General features: G+C 43.0%; 1 protein-coding gene across 1 annotated transcript in view; it reads right to left on the bottom strand.

Moving 5' to 3' along the window:
- Nucleotides 1-10128, bottom strand: part of SLCO3A1 (solute carrier organic anion transporter family member 3A1) — a 280491-nt gene extending 270363 nt beyond the window's left edge. The window contains exon 1 of the mRNA XM_008050578.2: nucleotides 10024-10128. Within this exon, the coding sequence (XP_008048769.2) occupies nucleotides 10024-10029 (6 nt within the window). The 5' untranslated portion in view covers nucleotides 10030-10128. The remainder of the gene's footprint in view (nucleotides 1-10023) is intronic.
- Nucleotides 10129-24798: the final 14670 nt, after the last annotated feature.

Raw genomic sequence — 24798 nt, 5'->3', positions numbered from 1 at the left:
CAGGCATGCACCACCACACCCAGCTGATTTTTTGATTTATTGTAGAGATGAGGTCTCTCTGCCCAGGCGGGTCTCGAACCCGCGGGCCTGGACAATCCACTCACTTCAGCCTCCCAAAGGCGCGGGAGATTACAGGCTGAGCCACCGAGCCCGGCTTTTTTTTTTTTTTTTTTTTTTTGAAGTTGGAGTCTCACTCTGTCGCCCAGACTGGAGTGCAGTGGCCGCTCCCGGCCACGGCAGCCTCGACCTGCTGGGCTCTGGCGATCCTTCCGCCTCAGCCTTCCAAGTAGCCGGAATTACAGGCATGTGCTACCATGCCCAGCTGATTTTTTGTAGAGATGAGGTCTCGCTGGCCAGGCGGGTCTCGAACCCGCGGGCTCAGGCAATCCACTCACCTCAGCCTCCCAAAGGCGCGGGATTACAGGCTGAGCCACCGAGCCCGGCTCCCCAAAGTGTTTTTAATCACTCTTTAGCTGGGAACACACCAGCCCCTCCCTGCTTTCAGAACAGCACCTGGCCATCTCTTCATCCCAAGCAAAGAACAGAGTTCCCTTTGGGGTATTATTTTTTGTGGATGGGTTATATGAAGGATCACAGGTACAATTTCAGAGCAGTATTTTTATTTTGTTTTGTTTTGTTTTTTACCCTTTTTCATGATCATTCCCTAAGAGTCTTTTTAGGCATTTCTTCCTAGTCACTTTCCATGAAATTTTAATACCACAGATAAAATGTATAACTGTGTATCTGTTATATGTATATCTATGCTTCATGCATAAAAATGTAAGTTTTTTGCCTTCTTCCCCCACCCACAAGAAGCAATTTTTCCTCCAGTATGGGTGATACCACCTCCATTGAAAATGGATGCTCTGGGGTCTCACAGTAAAGGGAAGGAGAAGAGAACCCAACCCACTGAATATAAAGCTAGTATCTTGTGGCTCTAAGAGTTAAATTCTTTTAGCTGAATTTTTCCTGATCCATTGGAAATGAGGAAGTAACTGCATCCATCTCGGCCTTCCAGGAGAGACTCAAATGGCTCGGAGGTAAGAGAATAATGGAGCCAGTCCCAACAACGAAAACAATTACAGAAATAAGATGTTTGTGTCTAATAAAAGCTGGAATCCAAGAGAGACACAATGTTTGGGGAAACTGCACAGACAAGCAGATCTACAATGGCATTAGAAATATTAGCAAATGTAAAATAAAATGTACAGTCTCTCTGGAAAGACTGTGATCTTCAGCTTCTAGAATGAAAGCATTGGCTCTTCAGTTGCATATAAAGGACAACGCATTCTTAATCTCAGTAAGAAAATAATTATTGCCTAACTTGGGACCAACAAGCTGAAAGTATGCTGTGTGCACTGGTGACATGGGGTCATGGTTCTGTTCTTAGGTAGCAGGAGATTGGGACGTGAGGGATGGTCACCAGATGGATACCTGGGGAATGCTGGAGCCCTATAATGTTAACTGGGTCACACTAGCTCCTTCTGACTTCATGCTTTGAAAAATAAGACGTGTTGAAAGAGACACCTTCACACAAGCCAAGAACACCAGAAACAAACCATAGCATGTGCCTTATGAAAGCATCTCATGAAGTTTCTAACTTAAAAACTCCTATATCTAGTGCAAAGATTCCCTCTCATGCCCAACTTTACCCGGCTCTGCCCTGCAGTTACAGTTCCCTCTTTCCTCCTGCACCCGCCATCTTGCTGACAGGTCATTGACTGTGAGATGCCTCACAGGTCAGAAAACAGAGAGACCAGCCCGTTCTAACACTGCCATTAACACACATCTGCTAGAGTCAAGGCTGCAGGGTAGACTCACCCTAGCACATAGGAACAAACCAATCCACCCAGCTGGCATTATCAAGATGACAGTCCTATCATTTGCATCAACTGGGAAAAACACCTACAGTGGTGTCCTGAGGTAGTCAAAAGATCCAGGAGGAATGAAACAGACAGAAATTAAGAGAAGGCTGTTGTTTTTTTAATACTAATCCAAAGAATGGCAAAAACTAGGATAAGACATTAATTGGGACATCCAACTTTTTAATGTTTTTGTTCTGTTTTAAAACACAACTTGTATAAACAATGGCAAACAGTGTGGTAGAAACTTACCTCATATTACTGTGAATTCTCACAACTTTCCAAGCTGCCAAGAAGGCATTATTATCTCCATCTTCCAGAGGAGATGAAAGACCAGAAAAGTTACATAACATTCCTAAGATCACAACAGCTAGAAAGTGGTAGAGACAGGATTTCACCCCAGGACTGTCTGGCTCCTAAAATCCTGTGATACCTTTCAGCGGAGTCATGGCTGGTGTCATAGAGACATTTTCTAAGTATAACATCAACCACTTTCTAACAAGACAAGGCATGTCCTGATGATAAGCACCTTATGTAAAGTTTACCCTTATTCACAATGGGCTGAGTGTCCCTCCAGAAAAAGCACCTCCAAGTGCCACTTCTCCCTGGAGTTCCAACTCTGGAAAGCAATCATGACTACACCATAGATCTGACTTTTATTTTGCTGGTAGATACAATTTTTTCAGCTTTGTGATAGGGGCCATCACTTTGAATCCCCATTCAAGAAGTAACGTGCTGGTTTCTAGAGTACAGGGTAGAGAGATACACACGCTTATGCTGGGAGCATTTCATAAGCACAGGAAAAGTCCCTGTCTCAATTCTACAACCATGCTACGAACGGAAGATATTTCATTAAGGGCTCTCTTAAACCATGCTTGTTTTTTTTTCTTTTCTTTTCTTTTCTTTTTTTTTCTTTTTAACCACCTATCTCTGGGGTTAACCGTAATCCCCAAACTGAAAGAGAAACAAATAGGAAAAAAACAAACATTGGGAATTAGAGGATTCAGACTTCTTTAGAGCAGCAAAACCACAAACAGATAAAGTGGTTTTACTGAATAGCTTCCTGCTGAAAAACAAGAGAGGATATTGGTCCTTTTGATGAAGGCTGGGTCTAAACAGCTCATTGTCCCCAACAGACACTGCCTAGTTATAAAATCTGTGTGGGCTCTGATGAGAAGATTTGCATTCATTAGAAGTGAAGAACATAATAAAAATGGAAAACACCACATGATAATTTAATAACCTGTAATGATAAATGCCACAGCACTTGGGAACTCCAAAGATTTGATAGAAGAAAGCTGGAGTGCATGCTTGGTACAATAACCCTAAGTGTTTAGGCTGGAGGAACTAAAGAAAATAGCTTCAATATCTCATATCATATGGAATGGGGCAGATTATTAAGAACTACTAGAAGCACCATGAATCAAAGGTATTGACTGGGAAACCAGATGGCAAGTCACAGTAATTTTCTCCCAGTAATCAAATGTTAGTTTCATTTACAAAAAGCTTCCATATGGAATCCTGTCTCAATAAAACATTCTGTGCTAGCCCTGGATGATCAATATTGTTGAGCTAGTCCTTTCTATACGAGGGAATACACTCATTTCAAAACAGTCTTAAATCCTATAGCCTGGTAATAGGTTTCACTTACAGCAATTTTCTGCAGCAAAATGCATCCTATTAAACTCCCTGACACTTCCTTTCCTGTTTCATTGTTTCATTAAGAAATGGATCCACAGCTAGAGGACCACATTAGAGTCCAACTTCCTTTCCGCTGAAACTGATCATCCTACTATTAATATCTGTAGTGATACATTCTCATTTCTCTCACCCAGACACCAAGAAAGCAATTGTGTAAGTAACACAGGGTGGGTTATACACAGGGAGTCGCAATGACTTCATGCCTACAGGTCATGTTGCTTTCAAGGCTTCTTTTTCATGTAAATACATCCCTCAAATGTAGTTCTAAAGATTGGACTTGAAGAGCTATGCCTACACTGCTACAGGCTGTGAAATAATTGCCCAGGAACTCTGCTCTAAGGATGAACAAAGGAGCAGGGACTTCTGTGTCCTCACGAAGCAAATGCCTTGAGTCTCTGGAGACTCACAGCCACAAGTCCAAGATGCCTGTGGGGGTCTCCAACAAGGGCTTCAACCTTGAATTCTGAGAGCTCTTCCAGGCTGGCTACAACCTACTCCCCACTTCCTGGCCCTCTGGAGGGACACTGTTCTGTACCTCTTTGTAGCAGAATCATATACAAGGTGGGAGAGCCCTTGCTAGGTCAAGTGGGGCTCCAGCAAGAACAGCTGACATCAATTAAGAGCTTTTTAGAAACGCAAAAATTTCAGACCACCCCAGACCCACAGAGTCAGATTCTACATATTCACAAGATCCTCAGGTGGTATGTATGTACATTAAAGTCAGAAATACTGCCAGCTTGGCAACACAATGGTAGAGACTCTCCTCCAATTCCTCTCTACCCCCCTTACACATCCAGTTCACCCATCAGTATGTTCTAGTGCATCTCCCTCAGTAGTTCTTGCTCTATCCACTCCTGTCTCCACTGCCAACACTTGTGACCCAACCACCATTATCTCCTCACTTGAGCTACCACAATTGCCATGCCTTTCTCCATTGTCCATGTACAGCACGGCAATTAAAAAGATATTCTGCGTGCAAAAGTCACATCATAGCAAGTTGCTCAATGTTTTCCAATGGTTCCCCATGGCACCTGGAATAAAATCCTAACTCTGGACCCTGACCTGAAAGGCACTCTAAAGTCCCCCACCCCTGCCCTCCTCTCCAACCTCATCTCTTACCTTCATCCTGTGCTTACCATTCAAGCCACTTAGGTCGCCTTCCTATTCCACAAATAGATCAAACCCCTCCCCAAGTTGAGACAATTTGCTGTTGTGTCTTCCTTGAACACTCTTATCCCAAATCATGACAAAGCTGACGTATCTCCAAGTAGGCTTTAACTCGATGTCTTCCCCTAAAAGAGGTTTCCTTTAACCAGTATCACCTTCCCTTCTAAGCCAGTCGCTAAGGCAACACCAGCTTTTGCCCTCTGGCATTCAAACGTCCTGTCTATCGTGTGCTTTTACATCACATCATCCATTCCTCACTTGCAGGTAAGTTATGTGAAAGTTACGACTTTCTTTGCTGACTGCTAGTACCTAGAAAACTAGCTGGTGTATAGCAGGAACTTAAATATTTGTTGCGTGGATAATGGATGGAAAAGTACTGGCCTAAAAGTTCTAGTCTTGTGAGTCTCAGTTCTGCTACAAGTTAACACCCATGGATGTTTGAAAAATGCTGATACTAGGCTGTTATATGGTCTGAATATTAGTGTCCCCATAAAAGGTTCATATGTTGAAACCCAATCCCCAAGATGATGGTATTAGGAGGTGGGGCCTTTGGAAGCGATATGGCCATGAGCATGAAGCCCTCATAAATAGGATTAGTGTCCTTATAACAGAAGCCCCAGAGAGACCTTTGCCATTTCCACCACATGAGAACACAGCAAGAAGGTCCCATCTATGAACCAGGAAGCTGACCCTTACCAGACAAAGAATCCGCAAGTGCCTTGAACTTGGGCTCCCCAGCCTTCAGAACTTGAGAAATAAATGTTTGTTTATAAGCTCTCCAGTTTATGGAATCTTGTTATAGCAGTCCAAATAAACTGAGATACAAACCAAGTGAATCACAACTTCGGAACACTCTAGAACTGCACTGGCTACATGTAGCTATAAAAGTTTAAATTAATTAATATCAAATAAAATTTAAAATGCAGCTCCTCACATTACCCACATGCCAGTGCTCGTGGTTAGTAAACAGCACAGAGATGGCACATTTCCATCACTGCAGATTGAAGTTCTAGAACTTACTAAGTCTAATTAATATGCAGCTTATTTATGCATTGAAGAATGCATTGAACACCTATTATTAGCCAAATACCATACTAAGTGCTAAAAATAACAGTAATAACAAAAATAATAGCAGAAAGTACTTTCACAGCACTTACTATGTACCAGGTTACTGTTCTAGGAGCTTAACATACATTAACTCATTTCTTTTTTGTATTAGCTATGTTAAAGTTGCTATTATTATCATCTCCATTTTACATATAAAGAAATCTAGGCTCAGAGAGATTTAAAAAACTTGTTGCTGAGCGGTCACACAGCTGGTAAACTGACAAGTCAGAACTGGAATTCAGGCCCTGTGTTAAATAGACATTTACAACAGGAGAGCTGGATAAGAACAAGATCCTCCACATTTCTTAGCTGTGATAACAGAGGCTGACCAAAGAGCTTGCTCGGTGACACAGCCAGTGTGCAGGAAGGCTGAGGTAAGGGCTCCACTCCATGCCAGGAGGCCTCTTGGAATAAGATGTTCTTGCCTCCTACTCATGTGAGGAATGCATGACTGGGAAACACCTTCCAGGCTGGGAAATGCCTCTAAAGTCTTAGAGAATAAGTCCTTCCTCCATTCCAGCTACTTTGCTCACAGGTAAATCTGTCTGTTCTGGGACAATTCCAGAGGACATGGTGGGGAGAGAGTGGTGCTAGGCAAAGACTCTTCAGATACCTCTACAGTTTATAAATCTGTAGTCAGCTCTGTTACTTTGAGTGTTCTTCTCCAAATAGTGACCACAACAACTGTCCCAATGCATCCCATGACTGGCCTCAGAGTTAGATGCGCCAAGTTCAATTCAAGAACCATCATCTACTTAAATAGTAAGACACGGAGACCCTCACTGAGCTGTTTTCTCATTTGCAAAATGATAATAACAGCACTTTTTAGGCTGCTGTGAGATTAGATCTCATATTCTACAAGTATAAAAGGGCAAAGGTGGGAGAGCAGTTTTGTCCTTTCAATGTCACACTAGGACATTGCATACTATGCATATTACAGCCCTAGGCCAAATCCCATCCACCACCTGTTTTTGTTGAGTGTCATTGGAACACAGCCATGGCCATTTGTGTAGTCACTATGGCCACAGCAGAGTTGAGGAGTTGTGAGAGAGCAACATAGACAGTGTGCCTACAACAAAAAATATTTACCATCTGGCTCTTTATAGAGGGAGTTTGCCAAACCCCGATGTACAGGAATATACCTGGGTCTGACTTTACTGTTCATCATATATTAAGAGCTCAGACACCATGAAGCTACTTGTGAACCTGTAGATTTCTGTACAGTAGAGAAGAAGATAACCTCCAAAGATACAGAAATACTTCTCTATAGGGCAGGGGTCACCGGTCCGTGGCCTGTTAGGACTGGGCCACACAGCAAGAGGTGAGCAGCAGGCAAGCAAGTAAAGCCTCATCTGTATTTATAGCTGCTCCCCATCACTGACATTACTACCAGAACTCCGCCTTCTGTCAGATCAGCAGTAGCATTAGATTCTCAAAGGAGCACAAACCCTATTGTGCGCTGTGCATGCTAGGGATTAGGTTAGGCACTCCTTTTGAGAATCTAATGCCTGATGACCTGAGGTGGAGCTGAGGAGGTGAAGTTGGTGCTGGGGTGCAGCTGCAAATGCAGATTAACATTAGCAGTTAGGCTTAACTATAAAAAGACCAAGATAAATCAATTGCTTACAAACTCATACCAAAACCCTATCAGTGAGTGGCCGGTGAGTTGATGTACTTCAATTGTGCAGCTGCATCTGGTGGCAGGCTTAAAGTCAGAATCCAACACTTATTTTTGTTCATGCGTGGCCTGCCCATTTTTTATTTACCATTTCTGTCTGTGTCTTTTTTTTTAAATGGTGAGTTGTATAATTATCTAATTATATTATTACAATGTAATAATAATAGAAATAAAGCACACAATAAATGTTATGTGCTTGAATCATCCCCAAACCACCTCTGCTCTGGTCCAAGAAAAAACTGTCTTCCATGAAACTGGTCCCTGCTGCCAAAATGTTTGGGGACCACTGCTCTAGGGCATTCACTAATTGTGTATTAACTGTTAGGACTGGGTTCCCCAGGAAGCTGACCGTGAAATGGACCCTAGTGGGCTGCAAGTTTATGATGGTGTGCTCTAGGGGATCCATCTGGAACAACCCTGGCAGAAGAGGGAGGGAAAGAGCAGGACTGGGTAGCATGAGAATTTGGGCTGGGGTGCAGTTGCAAGGGAAGGCTTAAATGATCCTGGGAGGGAGGTCTGAAGATAGTATAGATGACCCTTAAGAGATCCACACAGGGGTAAGAAGACCAGTCTTTACACCTGCTCATGGATCACATTTTGGTTGCAGATTGCCCTGGCGGGGAGCCTGACTTCAGACAAGATGGCTCTCTTCAGCCAAGGCCATCCTGAAGAGAGTTGACCACTGAGACCTTTCTGCTGGCAATACTCTCAGAAGCTACCATACCTGCAGCTGATCTGAATGGTCTATCACCATTTTCCCCACACCTACCTAATGGTTCTCTTCTATCATTTTTCTTTCCTTCCAAAATTCCTATACTCTTCCTCAAATGCTTCTTTGAGCTGGCTTTACTAACTTCCTGGTTCCCTCATTAATGAGTTAAATAAAATACTGTTAGATTTAGGTTCACTCTGTAACCACATGAAGGGCACATGCTTAATTTTTTCACAATTATTTCTTGACAGAATACACATATTACATGGCAATTACCATTATATTATCATAAGAGAGAAAGCCTTTATTTAAAATGAATGGGCAGTCCCCACCCAGCAAGGCCTTCCTTTCCTCTGAGCCTTGCAGTTCAGCCAGGACAGCACTGAGGTACCAGCGAGTCAAGCCAGCAGAGAGCTTCTTTTCCTCAAAGATCAGCCTGGATGACTAGCTGGAGGCCAGGGAGGTTGCCTAGACCAGAGAATTCTAGAAAAATAATCAAAGGGGAAACCGGAGGCTAGACCAATCGGCCTTTGGAGTTGGTGTTTGTCAGAGCCTTAGAAGACACAAAGCCTTTATTTGGCGTGTGCTGAAGGATCCTTATTAAATCTATTAGTCTGGGGAAGTAATAGTGATAGACACAGAAACTTGAACAGTCTGCTTCAAAATGCACAGTGAGAATCAGAATGGTTAAGGCCAGGCATAAGAGATAGAGCTCTGGATGAAGCAACTGGGAGGGCTCTGAAAGTCACGAATAAATGTCAAGTCTCTGCAACAAAGAGATTAACAGAATGCTCAGAAAAGACCCAGGATGCAATATATGCTTCCTGCAAAATGATTAGGGACAACTTAAAAACAACTCAAAAATGCTACTTTCTTAAAATACATTAATAGTGCAGAAAGAGCAATACATAAACTCAATCATTCTATATTCCATATGTTAAATGTGTGCACACTTACAAAGTATACATATTGATATATCTACATATATATAAAATATAGTCATGAATGAATAAGACAAAGTATATGTAAAGTATTGGGCACATAAAAAAGGGAGAGACAGGGTTTTAATTATATTTCTAGCAAGAAATTAATGTCCCAATGCTTCCTAGACTGCATAATTCAGAAAATTATAGACTATCTTTCTCTTAAAGTTCATTATTCTTAAGTGTAACAGAAAATTGCTCAGAGCAAACAGTATTTATGAACTAGATATCATAGAATGACAATAATTCTGAATGTGGTAAAATGAAATAATTCAAACAGCCTAAGGAAAAAGAACAAAATTCACCTCAATGGTATGGTTGATTTACTTGGGCAAACAGCCTAAATGAGCATGTCAAAAGCAAGGCTTGCCCCTTTTCTTATGTGAGCAAGACCAGACCTATCTTACAGATAGGTATGAGCAGATGCTAGGTGCAATAATTATGTTTCATATGACACTAAGTGACAGCAATTACATTTTATATGAGCCCACCTCACAGAGTTTTTAGGCCAATAGATTCATAAACAAGCCACCATTGTGTTTTATAAAGCCTGGAGGCTCAGACTAATGTATGATCTTGCTGCCCAGCAAAAAATGCCAAGATAACTTTGGGAGGCAGGGGGAGGCAGTGTGGGCTCAGGACAAGAGACCCGGGGAAACTGAGGGGCTGAGGAAGGACTGAGAAATAAGCGAGAGTCTCAAAGGAGACAGCAGAGAGACGCAGGTGCTGTGAAGCCCACAAAGTGCTCCAAATGCACTCCAGGTCCAGCAGGGCCACTCAACAGTCCTTTCCTGGCGACACTTCAGTACTTACGTTCATCTATGGAGTAAGCATCTCCAGTGCTATAACCTCAGTCAAGGATTGATAGGGTTCACTGTGCAGAGAACCTACAATGTCTACTTGGCTGTAATATATTTACTCTGTAACAACAAGTGCTCAAATGCTAGCTATTACTAATATCAACAAGTAATTAGCATTAAGCATGTTACATAGCAGGTACTATGTAAGCACTTTTGAAGATTCATCCTCCAAACCCTTACACAATCCTATGAGATAAGTGCTATCATGACTCCATTTTGTAGAAAAAGAAACTGAAGTTTCATATCTAAAGCCCCCTGGTATGAGGTAGAACAAGTACTAGAATTCAAGCAGTCTGATTTTAGAGTCACGCTAAACACTCCAGCTATCAGTTTATAAAAAATCAAACAGTAATTCATGCACATGACATCTGCACAAATGGAATTGCACAACTTTAAATAAATGAAGAGTAAAGGGCTATACCACCTCCATCCATAAGGGCCAAAGACACTCCCAGGCTGCAAGAAGAGTGAGCGAGCAGCCAACACTGATCCAATGGGCCAGTCTCTGACCCCATGCCCTGTTCAGATGACACTGCCAACCCCGTCTCCGAGATGGGCAAGTCAGGAGGCTGCAACAAAAGTATTGACTTCCAGTTCCTGACTCCCAGACAGTCCTTCATTTTGCAGCAGCGAGAGGGCAGGTGGGATTCTTAAATCAGTTAATAGTGCAACCAGACCAAACCACAAACAAGGGCATAATTAAAGCTCTTTTACTTTGGTTTATAAGTATCTGAAATCTGCCAAGCACAAATCACTACATAGAGCAAGCATGTCATGGAGTTTATTTGTCTTTGTCTTCTCCTGCTTGGGATTCTGAGAAAGCTAATTCTCTACTGAGCATGCAGTGTGCCAGGATCTGGACAAGGTGCTTTCCACAACATTATCTTATTAAATCCTGGCACAAACTGTGGCATAGGTTACTAACTTCAATTTAGAGATACAGAAAGAGAGTTTCAGAGAAGTTAAGTAACCTGTCCAAGGGTTCACAGTTGGCCTGGCAGAATGGTATTTTAAACCTAGGCAGTTGCACTCTCGCTGGTTTTAATAAACCATGTGGCTACCTTGAACATCTTTCATCACAAAGATGGTCAGAAGAAAGGGTGAAAGCAGCAGGCCTCGAAAGTTCCTAGGATCAAAATCTGTTTATAAGTATGGAGTGGCAAATTACCTCCACAAGGCAGGCCAGCAACCCTGGCACCGGCTGGGTTCTCAAAGGCTGAAGCTGCCAGGCCCACACCAAGACATCACAATGAGAATGAGCATTGTTTGGACCAGCTGACGCAGGGCTTCTGTGCACACAGACAGTACCATGTCACTCTATGGGGAGGGTGCCTCGAGGGCTGTGGTATCTCAGGCAGGCAGGCAGGCCAAGAAAAGCCCAAAATCAGTGCCTCAGGTTCAATGTTGCAGGAGCTGGGCAGTCTGTGGTACTTGACAGCAAAACTCAGGCAGGAAATAGCTCAAGCATCCTGCATTCCAGGGAAAATGGCAGAGAAAGGAGAAAGTAAAAGGGATGACAATATTCTAAATGAGAAAAGGGAAGTATTGAAGAATAAAGCAAAATGCTATCAACCTGTGTACCCATTCTGGATTAAGTCTGAATTCCAAGGCATTTCTAAACCCGTCCCTGAGCCAGCAATGAAGTAGGCACTTCACAGCGATAATGACACCTGGTTTCCACACACATCAGTTCCCCCATTCCTTCTCACAAAAGGCCATACACCCCACCAAGGATTCCACTGGAAACTGAGGCTTGGCCACTGCAGAGACACACCCAGAAATGGAATGGAGTGGGGAGAATAAACTTCTGCTCTTTCTCCCAGTCAACCACAAGTTCAGCTGTAAGCAGAGTTCTTTAGCCTCCTGAGCTGGAGTTTTTGAACAGCAATATCTAAATTGCAAAACTAGAAACAGAATATGTAAGGCACTTGCCAACACCTGCTCTCTAGCAGGGCTCATTAAATACTTATATTACTTATATTTCCAACTTTTAAAGAGAATCAGCAGAGGCCAGCACATCATACCCCCTAATTCTCATCTGGAGGTAAGTTCAGCTATTCAGATTGATGTGGTCAATGTAAGGTCCTAAGGACACGGAACGCACCTGTGCACTATTTTGGCCTTAAGGACCGGTTTCATGGAAGACGATTTTTCCACAGACTGGAGGTGGGGGTGTGGTTTTGGAATGATCAAGCACGTAACATTTATTGTACACTTTATTTCTATTATTATTATATTGTAATGTACAATGAAATAATTATACAGCTCACCATAAAAAAAGAGGCACAGATGGAAGTGATAAATAAAACAATGGGCAGGCCATGCACAGACTAAAATAAGTGTCAGATTCTGACTTAAAGTCTGCCACCAGATGCAGCTGTATAATTGAAGTACATCAATTCACTTGCCACTCATTGATAGGATTTTGATATGCGTCTGCAAGCAATTGATTTATCATGGCCTCTTTGCAGTCAAACCTCACTGCTAATGTTAATTTGTATTTGCAGCTGGTCCCTAGTGCTAGCATCACTGCCTCAGATCATAAGACATTAGATTCTGAAAAGGAGCATGCAACCTAGATCCCTCACATGCGCAGTTCACAATAGGATTCGTGCACCTCTGAGAATCTAATGCTGACACTCATCTGACAGGAGATGGAGTTCAGGTGGTAACACAAGTGATGATGAGCAGCTGTAAATACAGATGAAGCTTCGCTGGCTTACCTGCCACTCACCTCCTGCTGTGCAACTTGGTTCCTAACAGGGCCATGGACTGGAGGTTAGGGATGTCTACACTAGTGGGTGACTTCATAGTCAGTAAGAACATGAATATGGTTACACTGTAGAAACAACACTGATACTGAGACTGGACCTTATAACTCGCTTTGGAAGGGCAAAGCAGAAAGAGAAAAATCACCATGTCCAAGTCATGCTCAGGCAGGGTTCTCTGGGCACAGAGCGCTGCAGAAGACCACACAACTCTTGCTGATGGGGAAGAATCAGAGGCTGCCCTAACCCAAGGCAGCTGTAGTGGGCCAGGGGCCCATAGGAGATAGATCCTGCCTAAGAGAAGGACTTGGGGGAAATCTCAATGAAAAAAGGAAGCATGGGAGATAAACACTGACATCATTTTCTAGTTAATAAGAAAAGTTAGGTCATGAGAAGAAGGCACAATCCTTTAAGCTTCCAATGTGGATTGTTGTGCTCTGCTACTAGTGAAGGGAAAAACTTTCCATTGCACAATTAAGGGAGACCAGAGGGAAGTGAAGGACACATTGAAGGAAGAGAATAATGAAAGGCAAAAATGCAGATGAGCAGGGATACTGTGGAAATGGACTGATTAGACTTGCCAGTCTAAATTTTAAAGGGGATCATTTAACCCTTCTGTGGCTCACAGGACCCTGCAGGAGCTCATCTTCCTACCACCTCTCTGCTCTCATCTCCTACCACTTCCCCCTTGCTTCCTCTGCTAGAGACTCATGATCTGACCATAGCAAGCATGCTTCAACCTCAGGTCCTTTGCACTTCCTATCCCCTGTCTGAAGCACTCTCGCTCCAAACAGCTGTATAATTTGATCCCACACTTCCTTCAAATGTACTCAAATGTCAGCTGTCCAAAGAGGCCTTTATAGAAAGGCACATCCCATTTCTTAGCAGCCATAAAAATGGGGGGAGGGGATACGAAGTAATCAATCCAGACAACACATGTCCAGTCACAGAAGGGATCCACCCAAAGCTGCCTATTGTGAGTGGAACAAGGGCAGAGAATGATGCACTTGTCCAAGGGCTACCACAGCAGTTTAAGGGTTGATACCTTACAAATGCTAGACATCAACCAAAGGCCCAGTCTAAGCATCCCTGGAAGACTATGGGAATACTGGGCACAGCTGCCCTGCAGCAAGGAGCTTCCTTTTCCTGTAACATATGATTCATGGCACTCTGTGAGTTCACTGAATGAGAAGCCACCACAGTCCTCTTGCAGTTAAAAGTGAGCCTCTGGAGGTAGCCCTGAAGAAGGGTGATGGCGAAAAAAGGCTCAGCTGGGGGTGAGGACTCAGTTCTTGGGCCTGGCAAGTGATGCAGAGGGGAGAAAGGAGAGAGAAAAGGCCTCTGCTCCTTCCAGACCCTCCTACCAGGTGACTCAGAGCAGACGGGCAGGCACAGCACCCGCATCATCACTCCCTTCTGTGTCTCCAATACAGGATGGAAAGGTTTTTTCCTACTAAAGGAGCAAGAATTGGAGAACCTACCATCTCATCTATTCCCAAAAGGCTTTCCTGATGCACCGCAGAAAGGCATCAGACCCATTCTCCTGGGACACAGATGAGCTCCCCAGAAGGGCAGCTGTAGAACCCCAGTAACTGGGACATACACTGACTAGTTAACCCCTGAAGAGCTCAGCTTCCTCTGGTCAAATGAATAGACTTTTTTTCTTTTTAAGTTAAATGAGATAACATATGAAAAATACTAAGCATGGGGCCTGGCATAAAGTTAAGCATGTAAAAATGCTTAATTCAAATAAATAATTCTAATAATGTAGAAAAAGAAAATGCCAAAATTAGAATCAAAGTCCAATTATCAAAGCTTTCTAGAGAGATACAAATTGTGAAAATCATTTAAACCTCATTGACTATTAGAAAATAGAAATTTCATCATAACATCTGATATCAGTGCTTCACATAATCATTATTGATTTCTTCAACAGAGATTTATCTTAAAACAATTTTTTATTATACAGAAAAAGGTTGTCATCTTTAAGCTGTGTGACATGGAGAAAGTGTCGACTTCTCAGGACCTCAGAATGTTCATCTATAAAATAAAAATAGTAATACCTATTTTGCAGCATTTTGCAAGAATTCAACAGGTTAATTCAAGGAAAAGTCTTACTACAGTATTAAATATTATAACTATTTTCTTTGATTTTTTTGAGACAGGGTCTTGCTCTGTCACCCAAGCTGGAATATAGTGGCACAATCATGGCTTACTGCATGATTATCTCCTGAACTCAAGTGATCTTCCCATGTCAGCTTAGTGGCTCTTTTTTTTTTTTTTGACAGAGTCTTACTCTGTTGCCCAGGCTGGAGTGCCGTGGCATACTCACAGCCACCCCACCATCCACCTGCTGGACTCTGGAGATCCTTCTGCCACAGTCTTCCAAGTAGCCAGAATTACAGGAGCACACTACCATGCCTGGCTAATTTTTGATTTATTGTCGAGACGAGGTCTGGCCAAGTCGCCCGGGCTGGTCTCGAACCCACAGGCTCAGGCAATCCACTTGCCACAGCCTCCCAAAGTGCTAGGATTACAGGTTGAGCCACCGAGCCCAGCCTGGTTTTTTGTTTTTTGTTTTTGAGACAGTGTCTCACTAGGTTGCACAAGCTAGTCTCGAATCCCTGGGCTCAAACAATCCTCTCATATTGGCCTCCCAAAGTGCCAGGGTTACAGGCATAAGCCATCACGCCCAGCCCACTATTCTTATTATCAGTATTTTGATCATTAATGCAACTATATATGATGCTATCATGGTAAGGTTTTCCAATCAGGCCAGATCTTTGTGTGAAACTGGGGTCCCCCAGTTGTCTGCTCGGTGAAACGTGTCTGAGTGTCTCAGTGTAAAGATTAAGTGGGCAACAGATGAAAAGCATTTAACACAGTGCCTGGCACAGGCTGTGGAACCACATAAGGAGAAGTGACAGCAGTAACTATATTATACTATTGGGATGTTGCACTACTATTTGTAATTGGGATCTTACAAAAGAACAATTGTGCTTCAAAAAATCATTGAAAGCAAAATTTCTAGCACAACCCAGTAAGACACATGAAATAAATATGAGTATGAATAATATGTAAACCCTTCTTCGCCTTAGTAATTATTAAGGGTTATAAATCACAACTTGGAATTTAAAACCCATAGCCACTTTAAGGGTACATAACAACATAAAGTAAGATAATTACCAATAACTAGGAGGGGGAAATCCCTACAAATGATGCTACGGGTAAGGAACACAAGGGAATAGAATGTTGAAGATGTGGAAGCTTCTAAATACCAAAGTGAAGAGGATCCTGTGCAGAAGCCCCAGCATCAGGACAAGAGAACCAGCCAGGGACAGGGAGTGCTGCTCCCAAACTGGCACTGCTTCTACCAAGAAGTCTCAGGACTCTGGAAACTCCTGTGGTGTCTCAGTTGATGGGGAGAAAAGGTAAGCCAGAAAGAGGGGAATCAAGGGTCTTGGTGCCAAGTTTCTTTCCTTACTCACAAAACAGGCAGATTTCACAATGGAAGAATCCCAGGCACCCGGTGTAAGTAAAACCCAGACCATTTACTACCAGCTGCTAAAAAAAGAAAAGAGTAGTGGAAGGGCTCTTTTTTTATCAAACAGCCTCAAACAATCTCGGCAACCTGGAGATTAGGACGAGCTGAGAGAAAGGACTGGAATCTGATGGCTGGCGCACGTGGCTCCTTCCCAAGTCCTTGCCATTCACCTCTCTGTTTACAGTGTACGGCGCCTGCCTGGCCTGCACCATGGCTGCTGTCCCATCTGCCATTCCCTTACTCACCAGACACTAATAGCACAACCCAACCAACTTCTTAAAGAACAAGGTAATATTAAATCTCCTTGGGACACCAGGTAATGCCTAGTGCAAAGAAAACTTGATAAAGTTATATTTATTGAACATATTCAGGAAAATCAGAGTGGGACTGAGAGGTCATGAATGGTGGGATGGGACTGGAAGCCCCCCAAACTATACTGTATTAGTAAATTTCATATCCCTCTGCTTGATCGTACATTCATTCACGTAGCAAATATTTACCCTAAATTGGGAGCTGCGAACACAAAGAGAAGAAAATGCATGGCCTCAACAAACACATCATTTAAAGAGTGTGAATGAGGCCAGTTGTGGTGGCTCTTGCCTATAATCCCAGTATTTTGGGAGCCCAAGGCAGGAAGATTGCTTGAGCCCAGGAGTTTGAGACCAGCCTGGGAAACATGTGAGACCTCATCTCTACAGAAAATCTTAAAAATTAGTCAGACACGGTGGTGCACACCTGTCATCCCAGCTACTCGGGAGACTGAGATGGAAAGAGCACCTGAACCCAGGAGGTTGAGGCTATGATGAGGGGTGAGTATGCCACTGCACTCCAGCCTGGGCAACAGAGTGAGATCCTGACAAGGAAGGAAGGAAGGGTGGGGGATGTTAATGGTTTATCGCCAAGACCACTTAGCAAGTGCGCTTCCTGAACGTGCACTTGAGAAGAGAAGAACAAACTTCTCATTCTCTCATTGAGCATTAGTCCTCACATGCCCTCTTCTGTAGGCAGATTTCACCTTGCTAAGCATGGTCCTAGTTTTCAGAGGTAAGCATTGTTCAGACAGCACAATCCCTGAATGCACTGCTTACCTTCTCAGCAATTAGAGTGTCCTTTGGCAATATCCCACCTACACACAACACTGGTCTCACCAGCTGCTTTAGAACCAAACTCTCCAGTAAGAGGCATCTGAACTTGAAGGCAGAGATCTTAAGGGTTTTGTATTATAGAGGGTTAAATTGCAAAGGAGGCCCCAAGAGAGAGGCACCAGATCTGACCAGGGAGCAGACAGGGTCACCCCACTCAAGCATGACATCCCAGGTTAGTGCTAAAGATGACAAGGAGTTTGCCAGGCAAAGAAGTCATACTGTTTGTGCTGAGAAACCCATTTCCTAATGTCTGGTCCAAAGGAACATTTCTGTTTCCCTTCACAGGTACCTCACACGCTGCTTATTTACCACAGAGGATCTGCATCCACCAATCAGATCCGACAGAAATTCCATGTGCTGACTTGCTCACTGATAGCTGTTGGAATTAAAAGCTTCCAAGCCAATATACTATGCTTCTCTGAGTAGCTTTTAAAGCTCCGGTCTCAGTGCTAAAAATCCTTCCTTTCTTTAGGTCAAATGCTTAAACAGCAGAAGACAAGTAGAGGGGATGGTCTGCTGGTTTCATACAATGCAAGAAAAAGAAAAAAATCTTTCTGTAGGAAAGAGCACTGTCAAATCACTGGATCTGTTAGTTCAGGCCACTTCCCCATTAACCCCAAACAAGAAATCCAGACCCATGCCTGATACTTGGAGAATGGTTTCAGTCTTTACATTCACATATGACTGGTTAAACAACGCTGGAGCATATTTTTTTTCAAAACCAAGTAGAATATTTTTCAAAATGAAAATCAACCAGTAAAGTCAAGGAAATGGTTCCCTCTGCTTCCTATCCCAGGATAAGAGTTTAGATTTTGATCTTCCCAAAAAGGGTTTGAGAACCAGCCAGGCCAAGCAGCTGGTGTTACACTCCCTTTAATCATTAGCTCTTCAGGAAAGATACCTTCTTTCATCAACTCTTGTAAGAGAATGCAGATGCTCATACGCAGGTTTCAGTGCACACAGTGTCCCAGCCCAAGCCACGCCTGAGCCCCATTCTAAAAGGAGACACATCACCAGGCTAGCCAGCGCTCTGGGCTTCAGTCTGCTCTCTCCGCTGTATTCCATCACTCTAAATAATCTGGGCCTTATTGCTTCTGGAAGGGGCCCTGCTGAAAATGTGAAAGAGAATCATACACAGAGACTGGCACCTTTTACAGTGCTCCTATTCTGTGCTATTAGGACCCCACAGGATCTCTCCCAAATACTTCTGTTTAAAAAAATAAGAACAACCCAAATGCCTTTTAAGGGGTGAATGGTTACACTAACGGTGGTACCTCCACACCAGGGAGCATCACTCAACAATACAAAGGAATGAATTATTGGTACATGTGCAACAACTTGGATAGATCTCAAGGGATTTGCGCTGAGTGAAAAAAAATCCAGTCTCAAAGGCTGCATGCTGTAGGATTCCATTTATATACCATTCATAAATTGACAACGTTAGAGATGGAGAACAGATTAGTGGTGTCCTGGGGCTAGGGAGGTAGGAAGAGTGTGCCCATAAAAGGGCAGCAGGTAGAAATGTTCCGTATCTTGACTATGGGGGTGGTCACACTCATCCACACAAGTGATGAAACTGCAGAGAAACATATACATATGCGTGTGCACACACACACGTGCAGAGGAAAAACTGAGGAAATCTGCTGGTGGACTCTCATTGTCAGTTTCCTGACTGTGATATTGTACTAAGTTTTACAAGATGTTACCATTAGGAGAAATTGGTTAAAGAGTACATAAGAGCACTCTGTATTATTTTTACAGTTACATGTGAAGCCACAATGACCTCAAAACAAAAAGTTAAAGAAATAAATAAGCACGTTGAAGAGCATCTGGAGTGCATTTTCCTTTTGAAGGAACTCAACAAAAGGGGAATATAACCCGCTACATTCTGCACAAAGCCTCGAGTTTTGTTTTGTTTGTTTGTTTTGAGCTGGGATCTCACTGTGTCACCCAGGCTGGAGTACAGTGGCATGATCACGGCTCACAGTTCATGGCAGCCTCAACCTTCTGGGCTCAGGCGAGTCTTCCATTTCAGTCCCCCAAGTAACTGGGACTACATTTTTTTTTTTTTTTTTTTGTAGAGACAAGGTTTTGCTGTGTTGTCCAGGCTGGTCTTGAACTCCTGGGCTCAAGCAATGCACCTGCCTCAGCCTCTCAAAGTGCTGGGATTACAGGCATGAGCCACCATGTCCAGCCAAGCATCTTATTAAAGAGATTCAGATACTCTCCCTGGGACTCACTGTGCCACCTCTGCTGCCACATACAACTGTGGTTACATAAAATCTCCATCCAGTGCCTCTGAAACGATCGGCACCCCTTCAAAGATCTTGTTAAGAGTTTGGTTACACATCAGAATTGAACAACCATTGCATGGAACACAAGTTTCACTCAGAAAGCCAAAGATCTATTCTCTAACAGTACCTCTACAAGGGGAAAATGGATCATTAGCCAATGTAAACTACACCTGTATAGGGGCATCCACACATTTGTAGGAACCAGGAGCCTATCTTCAAAAAAATGATGCACTAGGCTGGACAGAGTGGCTCATACCTGTAACCCCAGCACTTTGGGAGCCAAGGCAGGAGAAATGCTTGAGCCCAGGAGTTCAAGACCAGCCTGGGCAACACCGCAAGACCTCATCTCTATAAAGAATAAAAAAATTAGCCGAGCATAATAGCAGGCACCTGTAGTCCCAGCTACTTGAGAGAATGAGAAGGGAAGACTGCTTGAACCCAGGAGTTCGTGGCTGTGGTGAGAAGTGATCATGCCACTGCACTTTAGTCTGGGTGACAAAGTGAGACCCCAGCTGGGAAAAAAACAAAAACAAAAACAAAACCCATGATGCACTTGGCAGTAGGAAAAATTACATAAATCCCCTAATCTTCCATTTTCCCTCCATCGCATTTTTTCTTTAATTTTAATTTGTCATACTTTTGTTTACAACCTAAAAAAAACACACAAATGCTGACCTTTGTTAAGTGCACATGCATGATAGCTACACTTGTGTAAGCACATCATTCTCTCAAGCATACTCATAATTTCCCCCAAGTGTCATATATATTTCAAGTCATTAAATAAAATGATTGTATATTGTCCTTTTGGATGTTACAAACCCTCACCCCCACCAATGACATCACTGTTTCCATAGTAACTAATGTACTTCAAAGTAGAAAATGCAGATGGTGGCGTAAAACAAACAAACAAAAAAGGCAGACAAAATAAGTGATAAAAACCATGCCTATCTCAGTGTAAGTGATGTGCAGACTGTACCTTCGTTATGGACATCAACTCGAGGACAAGCAATGAATATTTTAGTAGAACACTTATGTTACCAGATATTCTATATAATAGCGGACTATCAAATTACACTATTGCCTTTGGAAAAATGGCTGCCCAATTCAATGTGCTAACCCTTCAGAATTTGCATGTGGGTAACAGTGTATGTGAGCAGGTCACTGGCTGATTTTCAAAATAGAGCCACACACTTGATAGATGTGTTGTAATTATGCCTGACTGAGAATAGCTATTTCAGAAATACTTGAATGCCAGGAAGAACCACCGTAACGCCTCATAAGAGATAAATGGATAACAATGGTAGAGAGAGAAAAAGCCCCAATTCCAACTTCTTAAACGTAAGAAAAGGATTCTAAAATCTCCATGAAATGCAACATTTCTCCCTTTAAGCATAAGGCCCTTTTGATGAAGCATGGGTACTTTTCAGTGACTATAGGTGTTTTACTATTTAGATGTTTGTGAATGAAGATTGTACTGGGCATGCGATTCCACACTCTGAGCTTTGAGGAGAACAGCTAGGAGATGACAGTTCTGGAAGGTTTGACACAAAACCAGGACCTGGTCTGAAAACATTACAGGATGTGGTAGGAATGCTGACCCCATCACAATGCCATTCTTAACACTGTCTGCAGACTGAGCAGAAGCTCCCATCATCTTGCCTCTAGGAGCCAATATTTAGAAGAGCACGAGATGACACCGTTCCCTGCACACAGTCAAAAACCCTATTCTGATGGTGTCTGGCTACCACTAAGGACGATGAACACATCTGGAGTCCTGGAGCTCATCAAAAATGCCTGAATCCACTCCCTGCTAAAGACGTCATATGCTAAAGATGTTTCATTTCTGGGATGTTAGATTTTTGCCTCATGTTGTCAGCAGTCTTCTGTGCTCCTGACCAGCCTCACTTTCAGGAAAGCTCTGAGAGTCTAGCCTTTGCACAGGACAGTCTCAGTGCGGCCCCATCACCTGGTGAATGGAGGACTGGAGAGGTGGCTCAACCACACACCTGCCTCCTTAACTTCCAGCTGGAGGTTCAATTCAGACTACTGGTCTCAAACTGCCTGGGGGCTCACTGAATGCCTACCTTCCCAAAACATATCTTTCCACAAGTCACACCACTTTTTGTGAAAACCTGTAATGACTCCTTCTTGCCTACTAGACCCAGCGACTGCATCACTCTTTCAAGAATATCAGCCACAGTTCTGATGTCATGAGCAAAAATACAACAACATGAGCTCCTTTACTTCAAGGCCTTCCCTTTCCCAACTGGAACTTCTATCCAACGTGGCCATCATCTTTCTCCTTCCCAAAGGCCCTCCCTGAGATACCATCCCTTGCTCTTTCTACAGCCCCCTCCTCTCTGCTGTTGAAATTGTTTCTGCCGACTCCACTTCATTTTTTTTCCTCTGTGACTTTAAGTAGCTTTCTCATCTTCACTTGGGACTTTTACATTCAGCCACCGCATCACTCTTTCAATAATATCAGCCACTGCTCTGATATCAGGAGCAAAAGTACAACAATGTAAGCTCCTTTACAGTGGAGATTTCTGTGTGCTTTGATATGCTGTGACCCCAATATCTAGAAAAGTGCCTGCCATATCACAGTAGCTCAATAAGTAGGTCTTGAATTAATACGGTAACTTCAAAGAATACAAACATCTTAAAATTTTTAATGGTAAGAGAGAGAAGAGTGTGGTGGAGTCTGATATCAAAATAAAAATATATGTACAAGGAAAACTGCCACAATCTTTTTTAGAGGCTTCACACCAAATTAATTAAAATATTAAGTAGCTATGTAAGGCCAGGCACAATGACTCAAGCCTGTAATCCCAGCACTTTGGGAGGCCGAGGTGAGGAGACTGCCTGAGCCCATGGGTTGGAGAACAGCCTGAGCAACTTGGCGAGACCTCATCTCTACAATAAATCAAAAAAATTAGCCAGGTTGGTAATACGTACCTGTAGTTCCAGCCTTCCTACTTAGAAGGTTGAGACAAAAGGATCGCCTGATCCTAGCAGGTCAATGCTGGGGTGGCCGTGAGCGTGTCACTATCACTATACTCCAGCCTGGGCAATAGAGTAAGACTTCAACGCAAAAAAAAAAAAAAGTAGCTATGTAAGTGGTTAGAAGACAACATAAGATATAAAAGAAAAGATTTTTCCACATCAGAATTAAATGCAATGCCTCAGATCAACGAAAACTATCCTAAAGATCAGGAAATAAATCAAGCTGTATAAACTTCACATAACTGAGAATGACTTTAGGAATGTGTTCTGTTTCTGTTCAAATGTAGAAGGAACTTATGGAAAGGAGGCTTCCCATTCAGTGAATTTGAATCAGATTCATTTGAGTCAAACAAATATGTTTGGTATGACTCCAAACATACTGGCAAAACTAAAATACCTGTAATTGACTGTTAACCGCTTGTGAGCCGGCAGGCAGGCAACATGAACAGAGGGAAGATTTGTGACCAACAGCACACACCCTTCACCAGAGGCCACATCCATACTGGACAGCAGTGGTGAGTGCAAAGGAATTCCCTGCAGGGTCTTCCAGAAGTTACTGTGCAAAAAAAAAAAAAACACAAGCAGGCCCATTCAACGGACTGGCTGGGAGAAAAGGCTCACAAGTATGGGGAACAGTTCCAATTTGGGGGGCCTGTGGAATTACCTGTTACCTGAAAGAACCCCTGTGAGCCCAGGCATGCCTTTTATTTTACCAGTCAGTCCAAGAACTGTAGGAGGGGCCTGCCCAAAGGAAGTAGTCAACCTTCAAATCTAGATAGAAAAGATGGAGAAAGTTGGGACATGCTAAATGCAGGAATAGCACAGGAGGTAGCATCTTATCTGGGGAGCTGGGCCCCAGATATCTGAGACTACAATTCTAAGAATTTTTTAAGACTCTAGACTAGGTCAGCACACTTTTTCTGCAATAGGCCAGACAGTAGCTATTTTAGGCTTTGCAAAGGCCATATGGTCTGTGTCATATGATAACACACATGAATCAGCATGGCTGTGTTCCAATGAAACTTGACTTACCCACATAGTCGGCAGCCTGGATTTGGCCTGAGGGCTATAGTTTACCAACCTCTGCTCTAGAATCATTGTCATTGCTCCATGTTTAGTACTGATGTTCAGCCATCCCCCATGTTTCTTCACTGTGAGTTAAGCAAAATCTTCAAAGCAAAAGGGTCCAAGGAACTTTCTCCAGGAAACCATGGAAGGGATGGCAGAGAATGAAGTTAATATTTATTCTCACATGCCAGGCACTGTACTAAGTGCTTCTTAGGTGGTAACTCATTTCACACTTGGGGAAACTCTCTGTGGCAGGTACTTTTAATAACCCCAAATGACACCTGAGGAAACAAAGACCAAATGGGGAAGAATCAATCTAGAGTCATATCACGTACAACAGAGATTGAAATCCAAGCAATCTTGATCTAGAGTCAAGTTTTTTATCCCATGTATAGAGTAACCTGGAAAGACAGTGCCAACATCACGCCATCAAGCCAGGAGAGGAAACCACAGTCCACCTTAGGAGGGAGTGTCAGAGGAAAGGGAAGCAGGAGGAGCTGGCCTGAGAAACGGCTTCATAACAGACATGCAGGTAGGGTCTCCAACACTGAGCTACAACATGGGACAATACTGCCACCTCTGAAGGCCTAAATGAGATCATGTGTGTCAGGTACTTAATCCAGTGCCAGACACGTGGCAGGTGGTAGAAATTATTGTTATTAGTTACCAAGTTAGCTCTACTCAGGATTTTAACAACTTCCTCATCGGTTTAAAGGGTGTCAACACGGATAGTTAGCCAACATCAAGAGAGTGAGTGTCCCTTTTCACATGGAGTGGCCTGGCTGTTACTATCCATCTCAACCCAGTGGTCATCCTTAGCACCATGAGCAGGGGTCAACCAGACATGTTAATATGGAGTATGTAAAAGAATTCCTTACCAGTTATCTCACATAATCAAGCAAAACT

This window comes from Carlito syrichta, unplaced genomic scaffold (genome assembly GCF_000164805.1).
Source record: "Carlito syrichta isolate Samal-C Ts95f unplaced genomic scaffold, Tarsius_syrichta-2.0.1 Scaffold61181, whole genome shotgun sequence".
Lineage (NCBI taxonomy): Eukaryota > Metazoa > Chordata > Mammalia > Primates > Tarsiidae > Carlito > Carlito syrichta.
The sequence above is the reverse complement of the archived record's forward strand: the minus strand, read 5'-3'. Positions and strand labels throughout refer to the sequence as shown.